Genomic DNA, 26,412 nt, shown 5'->3' with positions numbered 1-26,412 from the left:
TCAAATTACCTAATATTTAGTTGCTATACCTCCCCAATAGAATGCAAGCTCCCTGAGGGCAAGGGTCATTCCTTATTTGCCTTTGCATCCCCAGCAGCTGGTATATTACCTTGCATGTAGAAAGCACTTAATAATGATTTGTTGGATGAATTGATCTTTACATTTATATATTGTAAAGCACAACGTCTAGCTTATAGTAGACAATAAATCCTTGTTGATTAATAACCTGAAGGTAGTATATAAATGTGATTGGTTCGGTTGTCTCCACATGGATATCAATATGTTTTCCTGATTATTTTTTGAATGATATTTTTACTATGTATAGCTAGAGCATGGCTATGGGGCAGCTAGGTAGTGCAAAAGATAGAATGCTGGGCCTAGAGTCAGAAAGACTCATCTTCCTGAGTTCAAATTTGGCCTTAGACACTTACAAGCTGTGTGACCCTGTGCAAGTCACTTAAATCTGTTTAACTCAGTTCCTCATCTGTTAAATGAGCTGCAGAATGAAATATCAAACTGCTCCAGTATCACTTCCAAAAAAGAAAACCCCCAAAAAAGGTCACAAAGACTCAAACACAACAGAAAAGTGGCTAAACAACAAAATGCCCAGATTGGGTGAGGGGCCGCAGGAGGACATGGCAGAGATACAGCTATCATTCAAAGACAAAGGCTGTAAATTAATTTACAATATCAACAATAGTGAATTCAACTTGTATGATAATATTTTCTTATTTATTCAGATTTAATTTACGCCTTTGTCTTTCTTGCTTGCTATTACCTCCTTTAAAAGAAAATATTCCAGGAGCGGCTAGGTGGCGCAGTGGATAAAGCACCGGCCCTGGATTCAGGAGTACCTGAGTTCAAATCCGGCCTCAGACACTTGACACTTACTAGCTGTGTAACCCTGGGCAAGTCACTTAACCCCCACTGCCCCGCAAAAAAAAAACAAAAACAAAAAGAAAATATTCCCTTGTATCTTCTGACAGGTTATAAAGGTTAATGTTTTTGACTAATGTGGAAATTTGTTTAAGATGATTGTATATTTATAACCTATCTCAGATTGCCTGCTGTCTTAGGGAGGGGAGGAGAAAAATTTGGAATTCAAAATCTTATAAAATGAATGTTGGAAAAAATAAAATAATTGTAGACAATAGAAAAGGAAAGAAAGAAAAAAGAATAATTTACAATGTTTTCCCTAGACTTTTAATTAACAATATTTTAACTTCATTTTTTAAAATTTGCCAGCTTAATCACTGCACTTTCATTTTAGTGTGTACAAACAGTGCACACACACATTTGTGGTTAAGCTATATCCTAAATGAATTTTCTCTCTTGGGCTACAGCAATAGTCTTTACAAATTATGTCAATAAAGTATTAAATGTGATACTACTTGTTGAGTTAGGCTGTTGTCTACACACAAACTGGTTTGCCTGAATTTAAGGAAACACCTAAACCCAAAACCTTCACTAGATTTAATAAAAATAACAAAGCACTCATGTGTTTATTTCTCTTTTTTAAATATGTTAGGCTAAGTAAATGCTTTCATTGAATTTTTCCCTTTTCACTTGATTGTTCAGCTGTCACACGGACTTGGTTTTAATATAGCATTAGCTTAAACTCAGAGTAGCTTACCCACTTGTTTGATCTAAATGATTGAGTAGAAAAGAAGTACAGGGGTTCCGTTAGCTCTCGGGATTTTGTCTTTCCTTACTGCTCTCTCTCTCATCACAAGAAACTGTGAATGCTTGGCCTGCAAGATTTCCTTCCACTTGTCTTTACTTTCTATTTTCTTAATCGTAACTCAGCCTATTTCTGCATTCATAAACAGAAAATGATCTACTTTGGCTTTGTGAGTTGGCAAAATGTTAATGGAACAATTATATGTATCCTGAATTCGTAGGTGTTACCATTCAAAAAATAATGATGGCAAATATCAGTTTTCTCCCTTAACATTCCTTACTTGTTTACAACTCAACTGCAGAGACCTGCATCCTTTGCTTGTCTATTTTATACTTTATATAAATAACCTTTTCTACATGACACAGTGATAGAGCCCTGGGGATGGCATCAGAAGGACCTGAGTATTCAAATCTGACCTCAGTCACTTACTAGCTGTGTGACCCTGCACAGGTCACTTAACCTCTGTTTTTCTCAATTTCCTCAACGGTAAAATGGGGGTAACAAAGGCAGCAACCTTCCAGAATTGTTGAAAAGACTAAATGAGACATTATTTGTAAAGTATTTGACATGTAGTAAGCAGTATATAAATGCGTAGTCCCTTTTCCTCCCTCCCTATCAATATTCTTGTTCTTGGCCTCCTTTTGTCCTGCTCCAAAAGTTGAAAAACATAGGATCAAACTTGCAATTTCAAGGCAAAATGAGAAATGATCTAGTGCAACCTCTCCTTTTTTAGAAGTGAGTAACTGGGGGCAGCTAGGTGATTCAGTGGATACAGTGCCAATTCTGGAGTCAGGAGGACCTGAGTTCAAATACAGTCTCAGACAGTTACTGACTGTGTGACCCTGGACAAGTCATTTAACTTTGCCTCAAAAAAAAGTGGGTAACTGGGGACGGCTAGGTGGCGCAGTGGATAAAGCACCGGCCCTGGATTCAGGAGTACCTGAGTTCAAATCCGGCCTCAGACACTTGACACTTACTAGCTATGTGACCCAGGGCAAGTCACTTAACCCCCATTACCCCACAAAAAACAAAAACAACAAAAAAGTGGGTAACTGAAGACCATAGAGTGAGGTAAGTTGCCTGATATTACTCAAGCTTTGCCTTGTGGATAAAAAAAAATATGCATCTACTGTATACATCTGCATAAAGTTCTTTTCATTTCCATCTTCCATCATCTTTATATTTCTTCACTCTACCTAATTCTAAAATGCCCTTTCCTTACATATTTTCATTATTTATTTCCCTCATCTCTCTAATGATGGTACCTTTGGTTTGAGCTTTTCCCTTTTAAAATGTTGCCGTGTTAATGTGGTGAAATACATCAATCAATAATATCAATAATAAAAAGGTTTCTCTTTTTCTAATATAGCTGATAAGAAAATTAGAAAATCAAAATAGTGTTTTTATTTTTTCAAATCAATTATGTTCAAGATAGCTTTAATATTAAAGACATTCAGGGGAATGTTTATTTTACTGAGAATGTTTTAGTAAAGTTATAGCCAAGTTCATGGTATCACTTTAAAAAAACAACCTTAATATCTATATCAAAGTCATTCATATCCTGGCAAATCTGTTTTTCCATACATTGTCAAAATGTCAGATTTATCTGATTCACATCATCAAAGTAAATGCCAAATGTACTCTACTATCAAGGCAGAAAGAATCCAGGTTATCACAGATGCTTTATTCTTAAGTAAAGCTCTAGTACTTAGAGAGCTGGGTTCCCTGAAATCAAGACATGTTGCCTACTTCAATCTAAACAGTGAACTGCTCACTGTGCCACAATGGATCAAGTTAATGATTTATCTTTAATCCTAAATGCTCCACTGAGGACTAATTGATTTGCATATGTGCCTGCCTGTGAAAGCTCAATGCAACTATGAATCTCTCAGATCACAATCCTCTTATCCATAGTGAAAGTCAAGGAACAATATCTCTCTGAGTTTTTCTTTCTTTCTAATCTGCAGACCTTCTCTTTTTAATCCCAACATAACCCAATAGCAGTCAGTCATGCAGGAATAAATTTGTAATGAGACTCAAGTGGTTAAAAAAATTTTTGAAACTCCAGATTTTCTTCCTGTCTAGTAGTTTTCTTCCTCTTCCCAAATAACATAGCCAAGAAAGTTCTATGATCATTTTTAGAAAACAGGAGGAAGGATATAAGATTGATTTATTTTTTCCCCTGAAGAGAAAAGACAGGGACATGAATTTATCCTATGAAAAAGAAAACGCCAATCCCAGAATAAAAAAGACAAAATTTTGAAATGGAGAGCACAGTGAACACTTTTTATAAGCCAATCCCCATCTGGAACAGTTCTGCAAATCTTTGTGATTGTTCTTTGAGACCTTTACTCTATGACTAAGAACCTATCTTTTGAAAGACAGATGTAGTGTCATACAATGAAAGCCATTACCAGACAGTTTCAATGAGTGACTTAAGATTGTCCAAAAAGGCAAATAATTCTTCTGTGCTATTTTAAAAGGAAGCTCAATACAGCTCTAGTTTTTTTTTTTCCACTGGAACTTTTGTCAGCTGTTTATATACCAATGATGTTTCAATTGAACCATCATTTTTTTATCACCTACCAGAAGCAAGGCACTGGGTGAGGTACTGGGAAGGGATTCTAAGATAAAAATCAAAACTGGTTCTTATCTTTAAGACTCTTACATTCTACAGAAATATTTAAGGAATTTGGAAAGTAGGCGAAATTTACAGGACATAAATTCATTTAAATTATTATTTTTATTTTAATGAAATATTTCTCCAAAATCTGTTTTTGCCTTTCCTCTATCTCTAGAAATAGCCAAAATCTGACCTTGTCAACAAAAGACCACACAGTTCTACCTGGCTGATTTGCCCTTTACAAAAAAAGAGAATTATTTAGTACGTATATTTTTCTACATACATTGACACATATAAAATTTATGCATCAATGTGGCTTACTTTGAATGGCCTCTGGTCCCAAGTCGCCGTGTGGTAAGTAGGGGAAATTTCTGACGAATAGTCTAAAAAGAAAATAGATTATTTTCATTGCAATAATAATAATGGTTAGTATTTACATAGCACTTTAAAGTTTTCAAATATATAGATGATTGAGCAGGGATAGATGGGAAAAAAAGAGAAAGAAATAAAGAGAGCCAGAGAGCCAGACGGGGGGGGGGGGGGGGGGGGGGCGGGGGCAGGAAGAGAGAAAGAGAGAGAGAGAGAGAGAGAGAGAGAGAGAGAGAGAGAGAGATTGAGATTATTTCAGTTGATCCATACAACACTGTAAGGTAGATAGTAGTAGTAGAAGTAGTATTACCATTTCCATTTTAAAGATGAGGAAACCAAAGCTGAGAAGCCCAGTATCACAGAGTTAGTAAGTATCGGAGGTAGGATTCGAATTCAAGTCTCCATGACTAATTCTAGCACTTTTCCACAATACTACCTAATTGCCTATTTTGAGAGAGAATGTGGTTTCTTTGGTGGCCACACTCTAGCATTAACCTCAATAAAAGAAAGTTGAACAGTGAGTAAATATTTAGTCTTGAAAAAAGTAATACCATGTACATAATGGTAATAAAGATAACTACTTTATCTTTACTGTAGGGGGGTTTACCTTTATAGATTTATGTATTCCCTGCCACTGCCACTATTTAAAAGACAGAATAAAACATTTAGGTTCTCAGTAGTCTCTGTGCCTTTATTTCATGCCAAAGAGACAATCCTTGCTTTGTTTATCCTCCTGGCAAGATTTGTGTTTTATTTAAGAATCATTCTGTGCATGAAGTCATGTACAGCTGGAATGGATTCTTCCCAAACCCCAGACTTCAATGAACTACTGCTACTCCCAGCCTTGCTGTTCCCTTCCTGGTTTCCCGTAATTGCTTCTTGTAAAGACATTAGAACAGGCATTGCATTTGGATCCCAATGATTTGTGTTCACATCCCTACAATTGACTACTTGTATACTTTGGGCAAGTCACAACTCCTTTGGACTCTTCTCCTTTGTAAAATGAGAGGGTTGAACTAGATCATTTCTAAGGTCCTTTTCTATTAAAAATCTTATGATCAGACAGAAATCTTTCTCTTTTTAGCACTTTTTTTCCATTGCTGCTAAAAATTTAGAAAGAAAATTACCTTCCCCAGAAGAGAGAGTCCTATATCTACAAGAAACCTTAGAAATCAACTAATTCAGTCATCATTTCAGAGATAAGGAAACTAAGCAGCTAGTTATTTATTGATTCCAGGATTAAACTCCAGGTCTTCCAATTTATAGTTCTTTCTACTACATGAAACTGTGTCTTTTAGCTATAGTAAAAATATTCAACAGATGTATTTTGTAGATGCACCCACCCAAAAAAGGTGCATAGTTTACATAGTGTGAACAATAATGCCCTCTACAGATTTGAATTTGGATTTCAGATTATGCGGGATACAAAATTTGAGATCCAAATTTTCATAATCTTCAGGATGTCAAAAATTTTCAAGTCTACAAAATATTAATGGAAACCTAATTAAAAAATGAATTTTCCCCAGAAGTTTTATATTGTTTTCTGATTCTAGAAATGGAAATGAAAGAGCAGGACTCTGATAGTTTAGTGTTTCTCATTATAACTAAATTTGTAAATGTCATAGAGAGCATCTTATTTTAAAATGGGAGGAACATCAGGGGCAGCTAGATGGCACAGTGGATAAAGCACCACCTTGGATTCAGGAGGACCTGAGTTCAAATTCAACCTCAAACACTTGACACTTACTAGCTGTATGACCCTGGGCAAGTCACTTAACCCTCATTGCCCCACCAAAAAAAGAAAAAAAAATGTGAGGAACATCAAGCAAAATCCCATATAAAGTTTAGGAGATTTTAGAGTAAGTCTATATATAAGAAATTAAAGGAAAAAATGAGGGGACCATCCAGATAGCATAATATTTAAAATTATTTGAAATATCTAAATAATTGTAATAACTTATCTGGACAGTTAGATCATACAGTGAATAGCATGTAGGAACTGGAGTCAGGAAGACATAAATTCAAATCCAGACACTTACAATCCATGTGACCCTGAGCAAGTCACAACCCTGTTTGTCTCAGTTTCTTGCTCTATAAAATGACCCAGAGAGGGAAATGGCAAACCATTCCAGTATCTTTGCCAAGAAAACACCAAATGGGGTCGCAAAGAGTCAAATACGACTGAATCAGATGAACAAGACAGTTGTTAATATTTCGTGTTTGAGTAATTTAGGTTCCTATGTCCACTCTTCACTTTGATTTGCAGTTGTGGACATATGCAAATATGGTAACCATAAAGAGAAACAATATACCATACTTAAAGAAACTTACTAGAGGACAGGGGAAAGGACTTGGGAAAGTCCTTCCTGACTTCTTTAGCTGCCTTAAACAGTTCACCAACATTTCAGTATGTCATAAATTTAAATTAAGAAGTAATCTCAGATTCCATTTTAGTCTAACTTCCTCATGTTATAGACGAGGCAACTGAAGCTTACTTTAAGTGACTTCCCTGAGATCGTATCTGTCATAGACATCTGAAAAAGATCTTTAGATTCTATAGCCTGAGTTTCTTCTACTGCCTTATACTATCATTTTTCTCTTTTTCTTTCTTTCTTTTTTTTTGTAAGGCAGTGAGGGTTAAGTGACTTGCCAAGGGTCACACAGCTAGTAAGTGTCAAGTGTCTGAAACCAGATTTGAACTCAGGTCCTCCTGAATCCAGGACCAGTGCTTTATCCACGGCACCACCTAGCTGCCCCTACCTTATACTGTAATATAAGTTAACCAATCTCCAAAAGTAAAGTATCAGTGCACAGCTATTCCAGAAGATCTACTCAGAAGGCCTCATGTATGCTTACAAGATGTTTTAAGATTCTCATAGGCAGAGTGCTACTAAATTCATTAAATGATATGACATTTGATTTACAGAAGTATGAACAAAATGTGTATCTTACCTTTCCAAAAGTGGCTGCACAGGCAGGCTCCAATTTCTCTTTCCTGCAGAAATCCAAATAGTGTGCATAAAGGATACACCGTGGTAAACACACACCTTCGCATACAATGTAATTTTCTTCAAGCCTGTAAAGAATAGTAATATTGAAAAAAATCAACTACTTTTTTTTTTCTGTTTTTTTAGTGAGGCAATTGGGGTTAAGTGACTTGCCCAGGGTCACACAGCTAGTAAATGTTAAGTGTCTAAGGCCGGATTTGAACTCAGGTACTCCTGACTCCAGGGCCAGTGCTCTATCCACTGCGCCATCTAGCTGCCCCAAAAAATAAACTACTTTTAACCATTTTTTCTATTTGCTCCTTTTTTATATACTCTGGATCATAAGATTATGTGGTTATGGTCTACTTCCAGTTTTGCTTAGAAGAAAGATATAAGATTAGAGATACCTTGGAAGAATTCTGTTTTCAACAATTCCACCCCCTCTTTTTACAAATGAGGAAAGAGACATCTCAAAAAGTTAAATGACCTGTTCAAGGCCACACAGCTAGTGAGTGGAAGAGACAGGATTTGAACCTTGGTCAATATGACTCTGGAGAAAGCCTTTCTTCAAAATAGTCATCTTCAAGTTCATAGTACATTCATCAACCTTGATCAGATATATAGATGATTATTATGGTCTAAAAATAATGATACTTTTTACTTCCTTGAGAGATATAAACTAGGGTGCTTGCAGTGGATTCATTTGTTTTTATGGCATCTAGGTGCCACAATGGTTAGAGTGCTGAACCTGTGGTCAAGATCTGAGTTCAAATTCTGAAGTCACTACCCTCTTTCTGCTTCAGTTTTCTTATCTAGGGATATGGTCAAAGGATATGAATGAGAAGTTTTCAGTGGAAGAAATCCAAGTTATCGACAATTACTGAGAAAAATGTTCCAAATCCTTCACAATTAGAGAAATATAAGTTCAAATTAAAATAATTTTGAGGTTCTGCTCCATATCTATCATATTGGAAAAAATGACAAAAAGAGGAAAATGACAAATGTTGAAAGTCTTTCAGGAAGACAAGCACACTATTTTCTTGTGGTGAGGCTATGAATTAGTCCAGCCATTTTGATCCTTTCAATTGCTTTTTCTTCTCTTATTGCTAAGACTAAAATTTCTAGTACAATATTGAACAATAGTGGTGATAATGGACATCCTTGTTTCACCCCTGATCTTACTGGGAACACTTCTAACTTATGCCCATTATATATAATGATTGCTGATGGTTTTAGGTAGATGCTGTTTATCATCTTAAGGAAAGCTCCATTTATTCCTGTGGTCTCTAGTGTTTTTCATAGGAATGGGTGCTGTATTTTGTCAAAAGCTTTCTCAGCATCTATTGAGATAATCATATGATTTTGCTTAGTTTTGTTATTGATGTGGTCATTTATGTTGATAGTTTTCCTAATATTAAACCAGCCCTGCATTCCTGGCATAAATCCCACCTGGTCATAGTATATTATCCTGATGATACATTGCTGTAATCTCTTTGCTAATATTCTATTCAGAATTTTTGCATCAATATTCATCAGGGAGATTGGTCTATAATTTTCTTTCTCTGTTTTTGCTCTTCCTGTTTTAGGTATTAGCACCTAGTTCTGTCATTCTGGAAAGCAAATTGAACTATGCCCAGAGAGTTATCAAGCTGTGCATACCCTTTAACTCAGATACACCCCTACTACATACATAGCTCCAAAGGATTTTTTTAATAGAAAAGTTCCTATATATACAAAAATATTTGTAGCAGCTCTTATCATGGTAAGCAAAAAATTGAAAAATTAAGATATATCCTCCTGCTAGTTAATGGTTTACCAAATTGTGGCATATGATTGTAATGAAAATGCTATTGCAATTTAAGAAAGATGAAATGAATAGTTTCTGAGGAAATTTGAAAGACTTTTATGAACTGATGCTGAGGGGAGGAGAACTAGAAGAATTTATCAGTGATAACATAGTAAAGAAAATCAACTTTAAAATATATTAGAATGTTGATTAGCACAATGACAAATCAGGACTCCAGAAGACTGAAGATGAAACATGCTTCTGTCCTTCTGACAGAGGGGAGATAGACTTAAAATGCAGAAAGGAATTTACATTTTCAGACATGGCTTGGGGCAGGGCGGAGTTTTGCTAGATTGTGTTACTTTAAAGAATCTGCTTTTTAGGTTTTGTTTTTTTTTTAATTTTGCTCAGTTGAGGAAAAGAGTAGGAGGGACAGACTTGAAAAATAAAAATAATAAACTATTTTAAAAGAATGGTTTTCATTTTAGGTTTTATATGCCACAAAAGGATGATGGTGATGATGGTGATGACATTTATGTATTATTTTAAGGTTACAAAGTATTTTACATATGTTATCTCATTTGATTCCTCAAGACAATTCTGTAAAGTAGATGCTGTTTTTATTCCCTAGATGAGGAAACTGAAGCAAAAAGAGGATAAGTGACTTGCAGTAGAATTTGAACTCAGATCTTTCTGACTGCAGGTCCAGCACTATATCCATTGTGCCACCTAGCTGCCATAAAAACAAATGAGACAAGTGCAGCAAGTAGCCCAGTTTGTATCTTCCAAGGAAGTAAAAGTATCATTACATTGAGGCCATAATATCATCTATATCTCTGTTCACAGTTGAAGAATGTATTTGAAGATAGTTATTTTGAAGAAGAGGCATTTTCCAGAGTCATTGTAGCCAAGGATCAAATCCTGGTTCTACCATTTACTAGCTGGGTGACCTTGGGCAGGTCACTTAACCTTTGGGGACCTCTATTTCCTTATCTGTAAAATGAGGGTGTTGAAAGACATGATCTTAAAGGTCCCTTTCCAGGTCTAGCTATGAGCCTAACAACTCTAAAGATTTTCTGGACTTACAGATGGCCAATACTTGCATCTCTTACTTTTCTTTTCAAGTCATTGAAGAGGTTATCTCATATTTCAAAGATAACAGAATAGAAAATAATGAATTAATTTACAAACAAAATCAAAATATAGTCATGACTTTCTACTCTGAAAGGATATTGATGAATTCTTATGTATCTTTATAAGCAATGCTGTACATTTCTGTTATAAATAGTTTGTTTTCTAGGTCAATAAAATGTCCTTTAGAGGACTCCAAATGTAAAAAAAAAATTAACTTCAGTCCTATATAGTAAACACTATAATTGATCATTTTGATAACTGAAGATGAGTTACCTACATTTGAATATTAGCAGTTAAATGAAGAACATACAGACTCAAGGGGCCACACAATGGTTAATGAACCGGCTCTAAATTTAGAAGACAAGACTTCAATCTCACCTCTCTAATTTCCTAGCTGTATGACTTAACCTCCCTGGATCTCAGTTTCCTCATTTGTAAAATGAGGGATGATACAGCGGATAGCGCACTGGGCTTGGAGTCTGGAAAACTCCTTTCTGAGTTAAAATCTGGCCTCAGACACTTACTAGTTATGTGACCCTGGTCAAATTACTTAATCCTGTTTCCCTCAGTTTCCTCATCTGCAAAATGAGCTGGAGAAAGAAATTGTAAACTACTCCAGTACCTTTGGCAAGAAAACTCCAAATGGGGCCATGAAGAGTCAGACATGACTAACATGACTGAAGCAACAACAAAAATGTGGGAACTGGATTAGATTGTCTCTGAAGAAGAATTGTAAATGCAAATCACAGAACTTCTGGGAAAACTCTAAAAGTCTATTTTCAGTTATGCTAAAAACTCAATAGAGAGGGCCAGAAAAAAAATCACTTAAGCTAGCAACTTAGAGTGGTCATAGGATCATGGTTTGAGAGCTGGAAGGGACCTTAGAGATCATCACTTAGTCTGTTCACTTCAGGAGAGGAGATATTAAGTGACTAGCGTAAGTTCACAAAGCTTGTAGATGGCTGAGCAAGGATTTGAACCCAGATTTTCCACTACAAAACCAACACTCTTTCCCATATACTATGTTGTCTCCCTAAACTAATATATATGAGTGTGTGTATACATATATATACACACATATACATATACTCATAATTGTAAAAGTATGACTATTGTGGAATTAATCAACATGAAATTGAGTGTGATCTCCCAAGAATTCACATCTAAATTTTTTATTAGCTTTGATGAGAAGTCAGTTGCAACATTCAATACCCTTTCTTCTTTTAAAAAACCATGTGTGCCTGTGTTGAAAGATTAAAAAAAAAAAAGATTGTTTTTCTGCATAACAGCAAAATATTTGGATGAAAGTGATGAAGGCAGACAATCAACCAGATTTCTTTTGCCAAGATGACAAACCAGTGCTTTTCACCCTGGTTTTGTGAAAATCCAAAGTATAATTAGTTGATGATTTATTTCAAGTTATGAACATTTCTCAAAAATAAAAGTAATTTTAATTCTTTTTGATGTAAAATGTGTCTTTTATCTGGAATCTTATGATAAGAAATGGGGGAGGGGTGGAGTATTAAACTACAGGAACCTTTTTTGCCTTGCTAAACAAGGATCGTTATACTAAGCAGATATATCTTTAAAATGCCTGGCACTGTGTAAGCGGAACACCGAGCTCTTTGGCTGAATTCTTCTCTTGTCATTTGTTTCTTTTATTGTTCTGTTAGCATAATTTCCATATTCATAAGAATTTAAATGTGCGGATAGCAAGGTTTTATTTTTTCATTCTTTGGTATGGCATTTCCTCTTTAACCCAAGTAGATAGTTATGAAACAACTAAAGTTAGACCTCTTCACTCTATGTGAAGTAAAGAATTCATAAGAAAGCAAATACTTTTTCCATCTGTCTTAATATAATATCCCAAATGAATGTAACTTTGGTCTTAATTTTCCAGACAATTAGCTCAAATATCTACTTGAACTTGCTAATATAGACCTAATCAATAGATATGTTAATACCTAAAACATTGTCATCAAGATGTATCTATCATACATTTCTTGCCTCTAGATTAACTCAAGATGGTTAGTATTTTTGGTTATTTTCTAATTAGCTTTTCTATTTTGATAAAGTTGAACATGTGAGTCATGGAGTCACACAATTTCAGTATGGGTAAAATGTAGGGTTTTTTAATGTACAATTTGGATTTTTCTATAAAATGTGAAGATAAAATTAAATTACAATTTATTTTAAATGTTTTCTTTAAGCAATAAAGTCTTCTTTTCCTTTCTAAATAAACCATTCAGTCATGTTTACCGTAAATGTTTATTGAGCTTATGCTTGAAATAGGGATTCATGATGACAGCTTGCTCAAGAAGTTCTAATTAGACTGATGCAAAAGAAGAATAAAAGTATTTCATACTATGACCTTTTCAGATTACTCTCCTCTTACTTTCATGAACTTCTATGGTCCTCTAACACATGGTATTGATCAATTTTTAAAGTTGCCTCATTCATTTTTTAATGTATGATTATTACAGTTAAATGAATCTATGTTTAGCAGTTTCCTCTGATAACCTAAACACATTTCACCATTGAATTAATAGGAAGAACTTCAAAACAGGATACTAGATTTAAAGATAGAAAGGACCTTAGAAATAATCTAGTTCAGCCTCATAATTTTTACAGATGAGGAACCTAAGGTTCAGAGACCCTGACTGTTTTCTACAATGTTACACAGACCGTAAATGGCAGAGCCTGGATTTTAACCCAGGTCTTTGACTCCAAATCCACAGCATATTAACTCAGTCTCAATGCAATCTTCAATACTTTCGCTTTCAATCCCATATGCCTTCTATAATTTTTCTTGCTAGGGATGCAATTAATATTGAATAAGATTAGTCTCTCTTAATGTAACCCTGCTACCTAAATGAGTCATGTGTATAAACAAAGCATGACATATATTATTTAAAAATAAATGCAGACTGTATATTTTGGTAATTTCAGATGTAAAACGATTAAATGTTGCAGGATTAAACAAGATAAAAGAAAAATCTGGGTTTTGTTAATTATAATAATTATATATGTATATAGGTGTGTATAAATATCTATATTCCTTGAGGTTTTACAATGTTTTGCATAATTAAGTAGAAAAAATTCTTTCTTGAATTCAAAAGTGGAAAAGTGAATTTTCTTATGTTTATATTGAAAATCACTTTTGCATTCATTGCCAACTTCTGCTCTGTACAAAAAAAAATCTGTGATGATTTTTTAAAGATAACTAGAGTTATTCTGCTTAAATTGTGCTCTCAAAATGTTCCTGAGGAGAAAACATAACAGAAAAGAAAGGAAGACATGAGACTTTTGAGTAGTACAGATGCATAAAGGTATACCTGTACTCTATAATCTCCTTACCACTGCAGAGTGAGCTGAGTCTGTTTCTTTTTATCTTTCATGATTTGGGTGATGGTTTTCTTCTGGGACAGATGTGGCTCAGGTGCTTTCACTTTATTGTCTTGGGTATCCGCATCCTCTTCGGATGAGGAAGAAAGGTGATCATTGCTGAGATGCATTTCTGATTGCAAGGAAAAACATATTTTGAAAATTCAAGACAAGTATTTCATGACATCAATTATTTGTTTTATAACTGACTATTTTCCCCAACTGGCGTGACCAGCATTTTCAGACAAGAACTATAGTTCCACCTCTCACTAGTTTAAAAGCATCTTTCTGTCGTATATAGATGTATGCATGCACAGATACCAAGAAACATAAACTGGATGCACTTGATCCTCTATTTACAGCGTTATGCAAATAGGTACAATGTTCGTGCTGAGTTCCTCTGCACCATCAGGACTACTGTCTACTACCGAGACCCCAGTGATATTCCCTGAAAGTCTGAGGGGCTCACCTGCTTTGATTCCCACGGACAGCCCCGGCTCCTCTACTTCCTCCCCGATGCCTCGAGAGTTTACCGGCTGCCCTTCCTCCGGATAGGCGAGCAAGCCCTTGGCCAGCAGCTCTACGTAGCATCCCTCCTCTTGGAGCCCGGGAGAAACTTTTGGGGAAGGCTGCCCCTGCAGGAAGGCGCCCTCCCGCTCTGAGACCTTGGCTGTCCTCTTCATGGGCATAGTTCTTCCTCCCCAGAGGCGCAGCGGGAGCCCATGCAGACAACCACAGAGCTGGGACCCCACGAGATGGGTCCGTGGGCGGGGGCAGGGAAGGGGGCGGGGATCTGGGTGGAGGGAGGAATAGGGTGCGGGGTGGGGTAGCGCGGTTTCTGAGTCTGATACTGGTGACCCAGTTTGAAGGAGTCCGCCAGGAAAACTGGAAAAAGAAGCTTGTCTAAAGACTGGACGTCCCAAATGAATCAAGTTTAGTCTTCCAGGGAAAGGGGTACGGGCTGACTAGTTAGAAATTAGTCCTGCCACTACTGGGCGTCTGCGCCCTGCAGCCGGGATGGGACAAGGAGCTGGAAAGAGAAAGTTACACCTACACATCACTTCAGGAGTCCTTTATCTGGCTGGGCAAGGATGCCTGACCTAACATGTACACACTTTTTGTTGGTGCAGAAGTCCCAATCCAGGCCGGAACAATAAATTCGCATCCCCTAATGTTCTTTTCCCTCCTCTTCCTTTTCCTCAGATGACAGAATTTTTGAGCTGTAAGGAACCTTGGAGACTTATCTGGTCCAACCGCTTCCTGCCCTTCGGTTTCTCCGTGCTCCTTTTTATTCTCCTTTCCCTCCAGTTCTCTCCTCTTCCTTTCCTTCCTTTCTTTCCTCCTTCTCCTCCTTTTACTCTGCCCCCCCAACACACACACACACACACACACACACACACACACACACACACACGAGTTAATCACACTGGGGCCAGCCAGACCGAACAGGGGAAACCCTGAGTGAAGTCTCACATCGCAGGGATCCACCCTGCTCCTGCCCCAGGAGACATTAATGATTAACTTGGAAAGACAATTATTTCTGATTGTGGGCTGGGGTGGGTGTCTCGGGTCTCCAAGTTCCCTGTCTAATTCTGCCCTGGGGCGATCATTGTCTAATCTTTGACTTAATGGGGGGGGAGGGGGGAGGGAGTAGATGATTTGTAAAGTCTTTTCCTGATCTAATTTCCTGTGAGTATATGATATCAACGTCCTCTTCTATTTTTCTACGGGTTTTTCCTTCTTGCAATGAGGTAAGAAATCATTTGAGAAAGGACTGAATGACTTCTTCCTTTAATTCGATTCAGTTTAATTCAACTCAATTTGATTCAACAAGCTTTAAATAATGGAAGTGCTAGACAGGTGTCCTGGGTGACATTCCATCTCACTTTTCTCTTGGAGAAGAGTCCTGTCCTGACCACAGCCATATACCCAGGACCAAAGTGTATAGAGTGTATAGAGGACAAACAGTGGAGAAAGGTGACAGAAGTAAGGTTGGGATCGTAAACAACATTCCTCCAAAAATTTATGAGTGATATCTGATTAAGAATGAACATCAAGGTCCGTCTTGGAAGAGAAAATGTTATAAACAAAACCTGAAAGATGAATGTGTGCTTAGTGTGCTTGTGTGTGTTTCTATGGATGAGTATACACATACACACACACACACACACAAATATATATACATATATATATACACAATACATAGATACGTGGAGGATTAGTCCAATTTGCATGATTAAAAAGTTATTGGGGGAGGGGGAAAGCTAGGTGACACAGTGGATAAAGCACCGGCCTTGGATTCAGGAGGCCTTGAGTTCAAATGTGACCTCAGTCACTTGACACTAGCTGTGTGAGTCACTTAACCCTCACTGCCCCCTACCCCTCCCCAAAAAAAGAGTTATTGGGAAAACATGTTTGTCTGACAGTGTGCATAGATGCCCCAAACTATGTCAACAGCTGCTGGAAGGACCAATCATCACTGGAAAAGGGGCATATACATAGGGGCACTTTCCTTCCTCCAATGACTGTTCCTAGCTGACCCACAGTACAATGCCCCTATGTATACACCTCCCCCTTGTGGCCATGGTACTCCTCTCCTAGGGACCACCTTTCCACCCCAACCTTTAAAATGATAAGGACTAGGAATTCTGCAGGAGAGTGAATCTCTTCAGGACTGCACTCACAACCGAGCTATCTTGTGACTTACCTTGTCCATCCTCCACAGCTGCTTTTGCCATAAGTGAAAGAATTCCCAGATATGACTCTGGACAGAGCTACCACTTCTCTTCTTCAAATTGCCTCCCTAAATCTCTGCCTAGCAATTGGTATCTCCCCAAACCATCCCCTGGTTGCTTTAGCAACTCTGTATGTTTCCTAAAAATTCACGTAAAGCCCTCAATGCTTTTGTATTTAGTGAATTCTAGCACTGCTGTCTGTAAACATGTATTCCTCTTTCAAGGAAACAGAAACTTGGAGTTGGAAGAAACTATAGAGATGATCTATTCCAACACACCCTCCCTTTACAAATGAGGAAACTGAAACCTGGAAAAAGTGATTTATTTTGTACAAATCATAGTTTTTAAAGGTAGCTAGTTCACTCAGTAGATAGAGTTCTGGGCTTGAAGTCAGCAAAATCTAAGTTCAAATTCTGCCTTTGATATTATTTGTGTGACACCAGGTATGTCACTTAACCTCTGTTTGCCTCAGTTTCCCCTATTGTAAAATGGGGCTAACAATAGCACCTGCCTCCCAGGATTGTGAGGATCAAAAGAGATAATATTTGGAAAGCACTTAGCAGAGTGCCTGGCACATAGTAGATGTTGTATAAATGTTATTATTATTATCCAAAGTCACATAAGATTTAGATAGATTTAATCTCCTGATTCTTGACCTATCTGCCCTTTCACTAGGTCATGTTAAGCACAGTAAGAAAATCCCTTTTATTACTGTACCTATACAACATGTCAACTATATCTATTATATCAACATCAGATGAAAAGTGAAAATTTGAGGCAATTCAGAAGGTTTTGTTTGGTTGTTGTTTTCATTGGCTCTCTACAGTCAAATATTCAGGTTGATTGGATTTTTTTTTCTTTTTGAAGTAATTGGAGGTTCTCCAGATGTCTTTTAAATGGTTCTTCTGGTGTCTTACAATTCGAGGTAGATATGGGAAATTATCCAAATTATTTATAATAAAAACACTGAGATCATTCCAACCTTTAAGATTATTTTGCCCTAAACTATGAGTTCAGCTATTCAACCAGGTCATATTTGAAATTCTAGTTACTTCATGGAAGAAATCTGAAGAGATGAAAAGTGTGATTATTGTAACAAATTTTATTCTCTATCATTAACTAATAAAATTTTAAAATGAACCAATAAACCAGGTATCTCTGAGAAAGAGAAGTATATCCTCTGAATAAACAATGTGCCAAAGTCAGGTCTTGCTTACGTGATGTCAAATCAAGGGATGGTATTTTAGAAGTTAACTATGAGATCATGAAAAAAAAAAGTAAGTTCAGTATTACAGAGACAATACTGATATCTCTTCCATTTCCCATGTGACTTCTTCTAGACAGTTCTTTGAAGAGTTTCTATATTAGAATTTACTAAGTTTGTCTATAAGATGCCAATAAATAAAAATAAAAATAAAACAAGAATTTCATTGGGAATTATATACAAAGCAATCAATTAGATATTTTATATAAAATTCCAAGTAACTACTTTGATTTTCACACACACACACACACACACACACACACACACACACACACACACAAAATCAGTCTAAGAGACCCTCATCTAACCCACCATATAATGAAAATATATTCTAGTACATTTTAGGATAGGGGAAATGGGAAGTGGAAATACTTCTGGATTTAGAATCAGATAACTTAGTTTGGATTCTCAGCTTTGCCTATTGGCATCCATGTGACCCTGGCCATCTATAAAATGAGAGAATTGGATCAGATGATTTCTAGGTTCCCTTCCAGATCTAAACATATACATGTGTATACATACATACATATACATATATATACTAGATTTGATCTAAAAGGACAATCTCAACATTTTTAAAAAACACAACTTTAAATCACTTTTGAGGCAAGAAATATGGTAAAGTGAAGAGCTGCAGTCAGCAAGTCAATAAGCATTTATTACCAAGCATAGAGTTCTTAGAGCTTAACCTTCAACAAAGAATCAAGTCTCTTCTCAGTACTAAGCTACAGTAACTAACAACCTTCAAGTATCTATGTAAGAAATGTGTTTTATTGAGATATAGTTCAGGGATCCAGTCTCTTAACTAGCTCGTAAACTCCTGCCCTTACAGTGAATGTTTTCTTTTGTAACTTATTCCACCACCTGGTGCAAATACTATTGAATGGATTTATCTAGTTTCTTTATTTCTGGGACTTCCCTTTTGAGAGTACATAACATAATAGCTATGGAATTGAAGTCAGAAGGCTGGATTTGAGATCTGACTCTTCCAAAGTGACTCTTTTAACTTTAATTTCCTTATTTGCAAAATGAATGGGCTAAACAGTATGACATCCAAGGATACTCTAAACTCTGAAATAGTCTGCTATTTTAATTAGAAAAGCATTAACAATATTCAAAGTGCAATTTATTTTCCTTTTTTTCATACTTTGATAGAAGTGTGATCTCATTGATCTGTGTATTCCCATGAGTGGGGCAGATTGTGACTCAACTCTATCTTCTCAACCCATGAAATGAAGAAATGTTGTTTATGTTGGTTTTATAAGGTACAACACTGCCCAACTGGATATGTGAATATGTGCACAGATGGTACATTAAAAGATTTGTGAAAAATGTAATATTGCTCTTATTATGCTGTTATCTATAAAAATGGAGAAATGAAGAGCATATTTATAATTTCCCCTTTAATTAATATAATATTGTTCTTTTCATTAATATAATGAATTTATTAAACAACTGATTACTGGTTTTCCTTCACATGTAAATAACCACCTACTTTTCCATTCAAGTCCAGTAAAAAACAGTCTATTGGTGCCTCATATTTAATGTGAAATTAAATCTATTTGTAATTATAAAGAACAATGGTCAGACTCGTGCAGCACAGAAAAGTAAATAACATATGAACTACCTTTTCATACAGTGCCATAATAATCTGAATGAACATGTCTAGTCATAATAAATATGTAAGATATATATGGAAATCATTTCAACTATGTTACAGGGATAAATTACATTACCTAAATCTAGATTATTATATGTTCATTAAGAACATGAAATGCTTTAATCAAAAGTAAGTTTGAAATTAATTGCATTTCTCTTAACAATTGAGATCAGAGGTGAGTTGCAGGTACTCAGTCATTTTCCATAAATAAATAGGGTCTTTGTGTGACTGAACCATTTCTCAGCAAACCCATTTGAGATGGGGGGAGGGGGGAGGTGGTGAACAAGGAGAAACATACTATCTATATAGTACCCAGAGTGAATGGGAGCCCAAATTCTGACTCATTAGATCTGACCCTGAATTCTCTGAATTGTTGCAACCTTAGTATAAATAAAATTTTCAATTAAATGTTATGTTATGCTTTTTGAGAAATAACTGGTGAAAAAAAATCTAATATATGCCTAAACCACCCTGAACTCATCTGGCTCATCTGGTTGAATTAAAATTTACTATTGATTCAGTGTAGTTGTCTTGTGTAAACCCAATTGAAGAATATGATTGCCCTCTGACAATCCCATATTCTATAAATGCATAGGTTCTGTCTTTTTCTATGTGTGTGAATGTATTTTCAAAGTCTTAAAGAGACTACTCAACTCCAGCTAGATAAGTGAAACTTTGATTTGGCAGAGGAAATTTTAATTTGGAATTTAAAACAGAATCAAGGGGGCAGCTAGGTGGCACAGTAGATAGAGCACCAGCCCTGGAGTCAGGAGGACCTGAGTTCAAATCCAGCCTCAGACACTTTACACTTACTAGCTGGGTGACCCTGGGCAAGTCACTTAACCCTAATTGCCTCACTAAAAAAAAAAAATATTGCTGTCATTGTGCACAACATTCTCCTGGTTCTGCTCACTTCACTATGCATCAGTTTATATGTCTTTTCAGGCCTTTCTGAAATTGTCCTGTTTGTCATTTCTTATAACACAATAGTATTCTATCACCATCATATACCACAGCTTGTCTAGCCATTCCCCAACTGATGGGCATTCCTTTGATTTCCAATTGTTAACCAACACAAAAAGAGCTGCTATAAATATTTTTGTACAAATAGGTCTTTTTCTCTTTGTTAGGATTTCTTTAGAATATCCTCTACTTCTAAGGGAAAAAAAGATCATCACTAGATTATGACTGCAAGTAACAAAGCAAAACATATTTTTTAAAAACCACAATTATTTATTTAGTCTCTAAACAGTCTCCTGAATTGGTATAATATTGTGTGCAGTAATAATTCATATTATAGTCACAACTCTCTAGTTTTAAAACTTATTTTCATATAGAGCAAGATGTGTATATATTCTATCACAGATAATCAGATACTGTATATTTTAATCTAATATATCAATAAATGTGCCTCTGTGTCTTCAAGTATTTGAAAAATACTTGAAACAGGAAATAGACTTTTTTTGACACCAGAGTCCACAACAAGGAGCAATAGTGGAAATAATTGCAAAAAAGGCATATTTAGTGGTAGCTAGGTGGCACAGTGGATAGAGCACCTGCCCTGGAGTCAGGAGGACCTGAGTTCAAACCTGGCCTCAGACACTTGACACTTACTAGCTGTGTGACCCTGGGTAAGTCACTTAACCCTAACTGCCTCACACACACACACACACACACACACACAAAACCAACAACAAAAAAGCATATTTAATCTTTTTAAATTTATATAAACTTTCCAAACTACTTCCCCCACCCCTCCCCTGAATTGAACAAAAAGGGCATGGGGGAAGGAAAAAAAAGATAATCCTTATGCATGGTCCAATTAAACAAATTCTCACATTTTATATCTGAAAATATATGTCTCTCTCCACAAGAGGTGAGGGGTATGTTTATCTTCAGAAATCACAATGCTATGTATGATTCCATGATTGAAAAATCACAATGGGTTGTTTTTGACATGGTGTATATATTTGCAGGGCTCAGTGACTTGCCCAGGGTCACACAGCTTGTGAATGTCAAATGTTTGAGGCATATTTGAGCTCAAGTCCTCCTGAATCCAAGGCCAGTGCTTTATCCACTGTGCCACCTAGCTGCCCCTATAATTTTTAATACTGTATGTAAATATACATTTTTTACAAAGCTAATATTATTTTCCTCTGCTTACAAGATCATTAGTTTTGTTTAAATCATACTGTTTTTTGTTAAGTATGTAAAAGTTTTGTAAAGCTATGTAGGATGGATCAATATCTATATCTATTCCTAGATTATGGTTCCATGACTAAGTATGTACGCAATGCATTTATTTGCCATCTTTCCTTCTCTGCCTGAAGGCTCCTAAATCCAATCACTCATCCTTACTAAGCAATTTATTAAAAGGAGGAGATCATACAATGATTCTCTGTCTTTGTGAATCAGGTGACCTTCTGGAAATCGTGAATGTTAGAGAAGTCTGGAGTGGTGGATGGAGGCCTGACCTTGGAATCAGGAAGACCTAGGCTGAAGTACTCCCTCTGACATATATAAGCTATGAAACCATGAGCAAGTCATTTTAATATCTCAAGGGCTCAAGAAACTTTCTGAGTCTATTAGTTACCAACAAATTGCTAACCTGAATTTGAGAAGGAAGTTCCCCAATGCAGTTAAAATCATGGGTCCATATTCCTGCCAAAAATAGTAAATAACAATAGTAATAAATCATAAACTAAAGATGTTGCTATAGGAAATTGTGGTAAATTATTTTAGTAAACTCGTGTGTGTGTGTGTGTGTGTGTGCGTGCGTGTGCGCGCGCACGTGCATGCTCAGGTACACATACACATGTTCCCCCCAAATTAAGGTATATTAATTCTTTCCTGCCACATTGCAACTGAATCATCCATACCAGAGATTATGCCTGAGGAATTGAACTCTTTCGATTCTAGAACTCATTATCCTTAGATCTATGTTACCTTAACTGGTATCTCCTGTGGCATGCTGTAGCTAACCAGTCCCATTACATTTCATTTTATATCCTGCTCAGCTTCTTGCCTAATGTTGCCATGCTCCTCACTCCCATCCTTCCAGATCTTGAATTAAAATGAATATTTTCTTTGTTTTTACAAAGCATTTGTCTATCAATTCTGCTCAGCATTCCTGTGCATTTCCAACCAAAATAGCCTTCCTACATATGTTTATGTGTATATGTATGTGTGTGTGTGTGTGTGAGTATATTCTTCCCTTATTAGACTAAAACTGCTGATAACTGCTGGAAAGTAGACATCTTATAGCTTTGGGGGGGTTTATTCCAAGCCCTTAGCACAATGTTTGACACATAATAAGTGCTTAATAAATGTTTTTTTTTAGGGGCAGCTAGGTGGCACAGTGGATAAAGCACCGGCCCTGGATTCAGGAGGACCTGAGTTCAAATCTGGCCTCAGGCATTTGACACTTACTAGCTGTGTGACCCTGGGCAAGTCACTTAACCCCCATTGCCCAGCAAAAACCAAAAAAAAAAATGTTTTTTTTCATTCATTTATTAATTAATTAAAGATTGCCAATGCCAATTTTCCCATAATATGAACAGGGAAAATGTGCTTTCTGGTTGGGGGAAAAGGAAATGACTCTGAGAGTAGTATCACAATGCAGCAAGATATAAAGATGAAGTATGCTGGGAAAAAAGTTAGAGAATCTATATTCAAATCTTTGGGTTACCATTTCCTACCTGTGACCTTGGATGAGTCACTTCATTTCACTTCACTTCTCTAGGACTCAATTTCCTGATCTATAAAATAAGGGAATTGAACTCTCTTATCCCTATCAGCTTTAAGTCCAAGATCTTGTGAAAAAGCCATAAAACATTTATTGTGTCACATACTGAATTAGGTGTTGAGGATACAAAAACAAAAGTTTCTGTCTTCATTTTTTTAAGCTTTGTTAGAAAATACTAATTTAGAATTAGTGAAAGTAGATTTCTGAAGAGGAAAAAGAAGTTCTCCATCACTGGCTTTTTTTTTTTTTGTTGTTGAGGCAATTGGGGTTAAGCGACTTGCCCAGGGTTACACAACTAGTAAGTGTTAAGTATCTGAGGCCAGATTTGAACTCAGGTACTCCTGACTCCAGGGCTGGTGCTCTATCCACTGCGACACCTAGCTACCCCTATCACTGGCTCTCTTAAGGCAGTCTGGAAAACAGTTCATCAAGAAAGTTGAAGTACAGGCAGTACTAGATGGTCTCCCTGGTCCCTTCCAATTATTAGATTCAGGTGTGTGTGATCCTCTCCTTTGAGTAAATCAAGCAAGCAAGCATTCAACAATTACTTACTAAGCACTCACTATATGCTGAACACTATGCTATCTAAGCATTTACAAAAAATGTAAAAATATACAGTTCCATCCCTCAGGAAGTGTACATTATAATGGGGCAGGGGATGCAGACAGTACCTAAATAACCAAGTATATATGAGCTATAGTAAATGGAAGGTAATCCAAAACAGGAAAGTATTAACAGCTAATAGGACCAAGAAAGGTCATTTGAAGAAGGTAGGATTTGATCTAAGTCATGAAGAAAACCAGGGAAACTAAAAGATAAAAGTGAGAGGGTATGAAACAATTCTCTAAATCATTATTGATTAGATAATTGCAAATTAAAGCAACTTTGAGGTACCATTTTACACCTCTCAGATTGGCTAAAATGATAGAAGGGGAAAATGACAACAAATGAGTGTGAGAGTCAGGGTCCCACCCCCTGCTGAGAAAGACATTGTGAGAACAAGGGCAATGCCCCCTGAGGAGAAAGCATGTGACTAGCATCCAGAAGTTACATCTATTCATAGAACCATTACATCTATTCATAGAACTGCCTGTAAGTCATGCCAATCAATGTTACCAGCCAATTAGCTTGGAGCAGTGTGTGGGGACTCTTCCTGGACAGCCTTCAGGGAGCTTCCACTTGAGGAGAATGGGGGATCTCCCTTATGGTTAGACCTCGTGGTAGCAGCAGCAGGTGCAGGGAGCTAGGCTCTTTTCTTCTGAACTACACATGCTCTTCTCTCTTTTGCTAACTTCTAAATACTTTAATAAATGCTTAATACCTCAAAGATTGGTGCTAAAAGCTTCTAATTTAAGGTGACCACACACTAGATTTTTTTTAGAAATAGCCATTAGATTTTAAACATCACATGTTGAAGGGAATGTGGAAAAATTGAAACATTAATTCATTGTTGGTGGAATTGTGAACTGATCCAACCATTTTGGAGAGCAATCTGGAATTATGCCCAAAGAGTTATTAAACTGCCTGTATCATTTAACCCAGAAATAGCACTACTATATCTATTCCCAAAGGTGATTAGGGAAAACAGAAAAGAACCTATATATTCTAAAATGTTTATAGCAGCTTTCTTTGTGGTGGCAAAGAAGTGGAAATTACAGTGATGCCCTTCAATTGGGGAATGGCTGAACAAGCTGGGGTATATAATTGTGATGAAATACTACTTTGCCATAAGAAATGATGAGCTCAATGATTTTTAGAAAAAACACGGAAAGACTTGCATGAAATAATGAAGAGTAAAATGAGCAGAACTAAGAGAACACATTGTACACAGGAACAACAATATCATGTTAAGAATTATTTTTAGCGAATAAGTCATTTTAACTATTACAAATACCCAAATTAACTATAAAGGACATATGAAGAAAATGCGACCTGCATCTAAAGAAAGAACTGATCAATAGAAGTATGTATAGAATAAATTTATATACATATGTGTATACATATATTTATATGTATGTATGTATGTATGCCTCTGTGTGTGTGTGTGTGTGTGTGTACCTTTTTGCGTCTAATGATAGCCATCTCTATGGTGAGGGGAAAAGAGAAGCAAAAGGGAAAAAAGAAATTTATATACTTTGATTATATTTTAAAGGAATGATAATTTGTGCATAATGGATTTGCAGTTTCATATGCAATCAACTTTTTTTATTATGCTATGTTATGGAATTGCTTGTCTTTGTTCCACAAATTAAAAGATTGTTTAAAGTGAAAAGGTAGAGCGTTCCAGGCATGGGGAACAAACAGCGCAAAGACACAGAAATAGGAGAATGTGTGTCCTGTTTGAGCAACTCAAAGGAGACCTGGATCATAGAAGATGGTGAGGGGAGTGAAATATAAGAAGATTGCAAAGGTAGGAAGGGACCAGGTTATCAAAAGGCATCATATCATAGCTTGCCTCTATACTATACCCATTTGATTCTGGGAGCAAGCAGGTGAAAGGAAGGGTCAATAAGTATGTTCCCTCAGTTTTCTCTGGGTAAAACCCTTGACTACACAAGATTACTAAAGGGAGTGATAAGATCACAGTTACTACTAATTGGTTGTACAACATAAAACATAACTTCAAGTAGCTGCTAAGTAGTTTCCTAGCTCTGTTAAAGCAGAATCTTAAGCATATCAAATGATAGGGAAAACAAATAAAAGAGGTTTTCACTCTCCCTATGCCTCTTATCCCCCCAGTTGGTCAATCTCTTCATATTCAAAATCCATTTTCATGGAGTCAAGTGCTCCATTCTGCTTAGCTCAAAAATGAGCAGATATAGTATTAAAATTTTAGTCATCTTAAAATGAGTTTGAAATGACTATGTATTAGGATTTCACGAGGCCAAATTACCATGATTCCTTAAAGTTTACATCCATAAGAATGGTGGTCAAAAAGGGGATTATCAAATTAAGTTCCTGTGAAATAGAAACTTCCACTGAGGTCCTACTACTGGGCTTTACTGTGTTGTGAAAGTGACCTACAGGGTCATGGCAGTGGAGCA

At 36.4% G+C, this 26,412-nt stretch overlaps 1 protein-coding gene across 1 annotated transcript in view; it reads right to left on the bottom strand.

Annotated features, from left to right (window-relative positions):
* The window catches only part of RFX6 (regulatory factor X6), a 65,808-nt gene extending 51,155 nt beyond the window's left edge, over nt 1–14,653 (bottom strand). The window contains exons 1-4 of the mRNA XM_043963154.1: nt 14,434–14,653; nt 13,938–14,097; nt 7,626–7,749; nt 4,626–4,687 (exon numbers count right to left, since the gene is read on the bottom strand). Coding sequence (XP_043819089.1) covers nt 4,626–4,687; nt 7,626–7,749; nt 13,938–14,097; nt 14,434–14,653 — 566 coding nt within the window. The remainder of the gene's footprint in view (nt 1–4,625; nt 4,688–7,625; nt 7,750–13,937; nt 14,098–14,433) is intronic.
* Between the last annotated feature and the right edge of the window lie 11,759 nt (nt 14,654–26,412).

Source organism: Dromiciops gliroides, chromosome 4 (genome assembly GCF_019393635.1).
Source record: "Dromiciops gliroides isolate mDroGli1 chromosome 4, mDroGli1.pri, whole genome shotgun sequence".
In the NCBI taxonomy this organism is placed as follows: Eukaryota; Metazoa; Chordata; class Mammalia; order Microbiotheria; family Microbiotheriidae; genus Dromiciops; species Dromiciops gliroides.
This window is presented reverse-complemented; position numbering and strand designations above follow the sequence as displayed.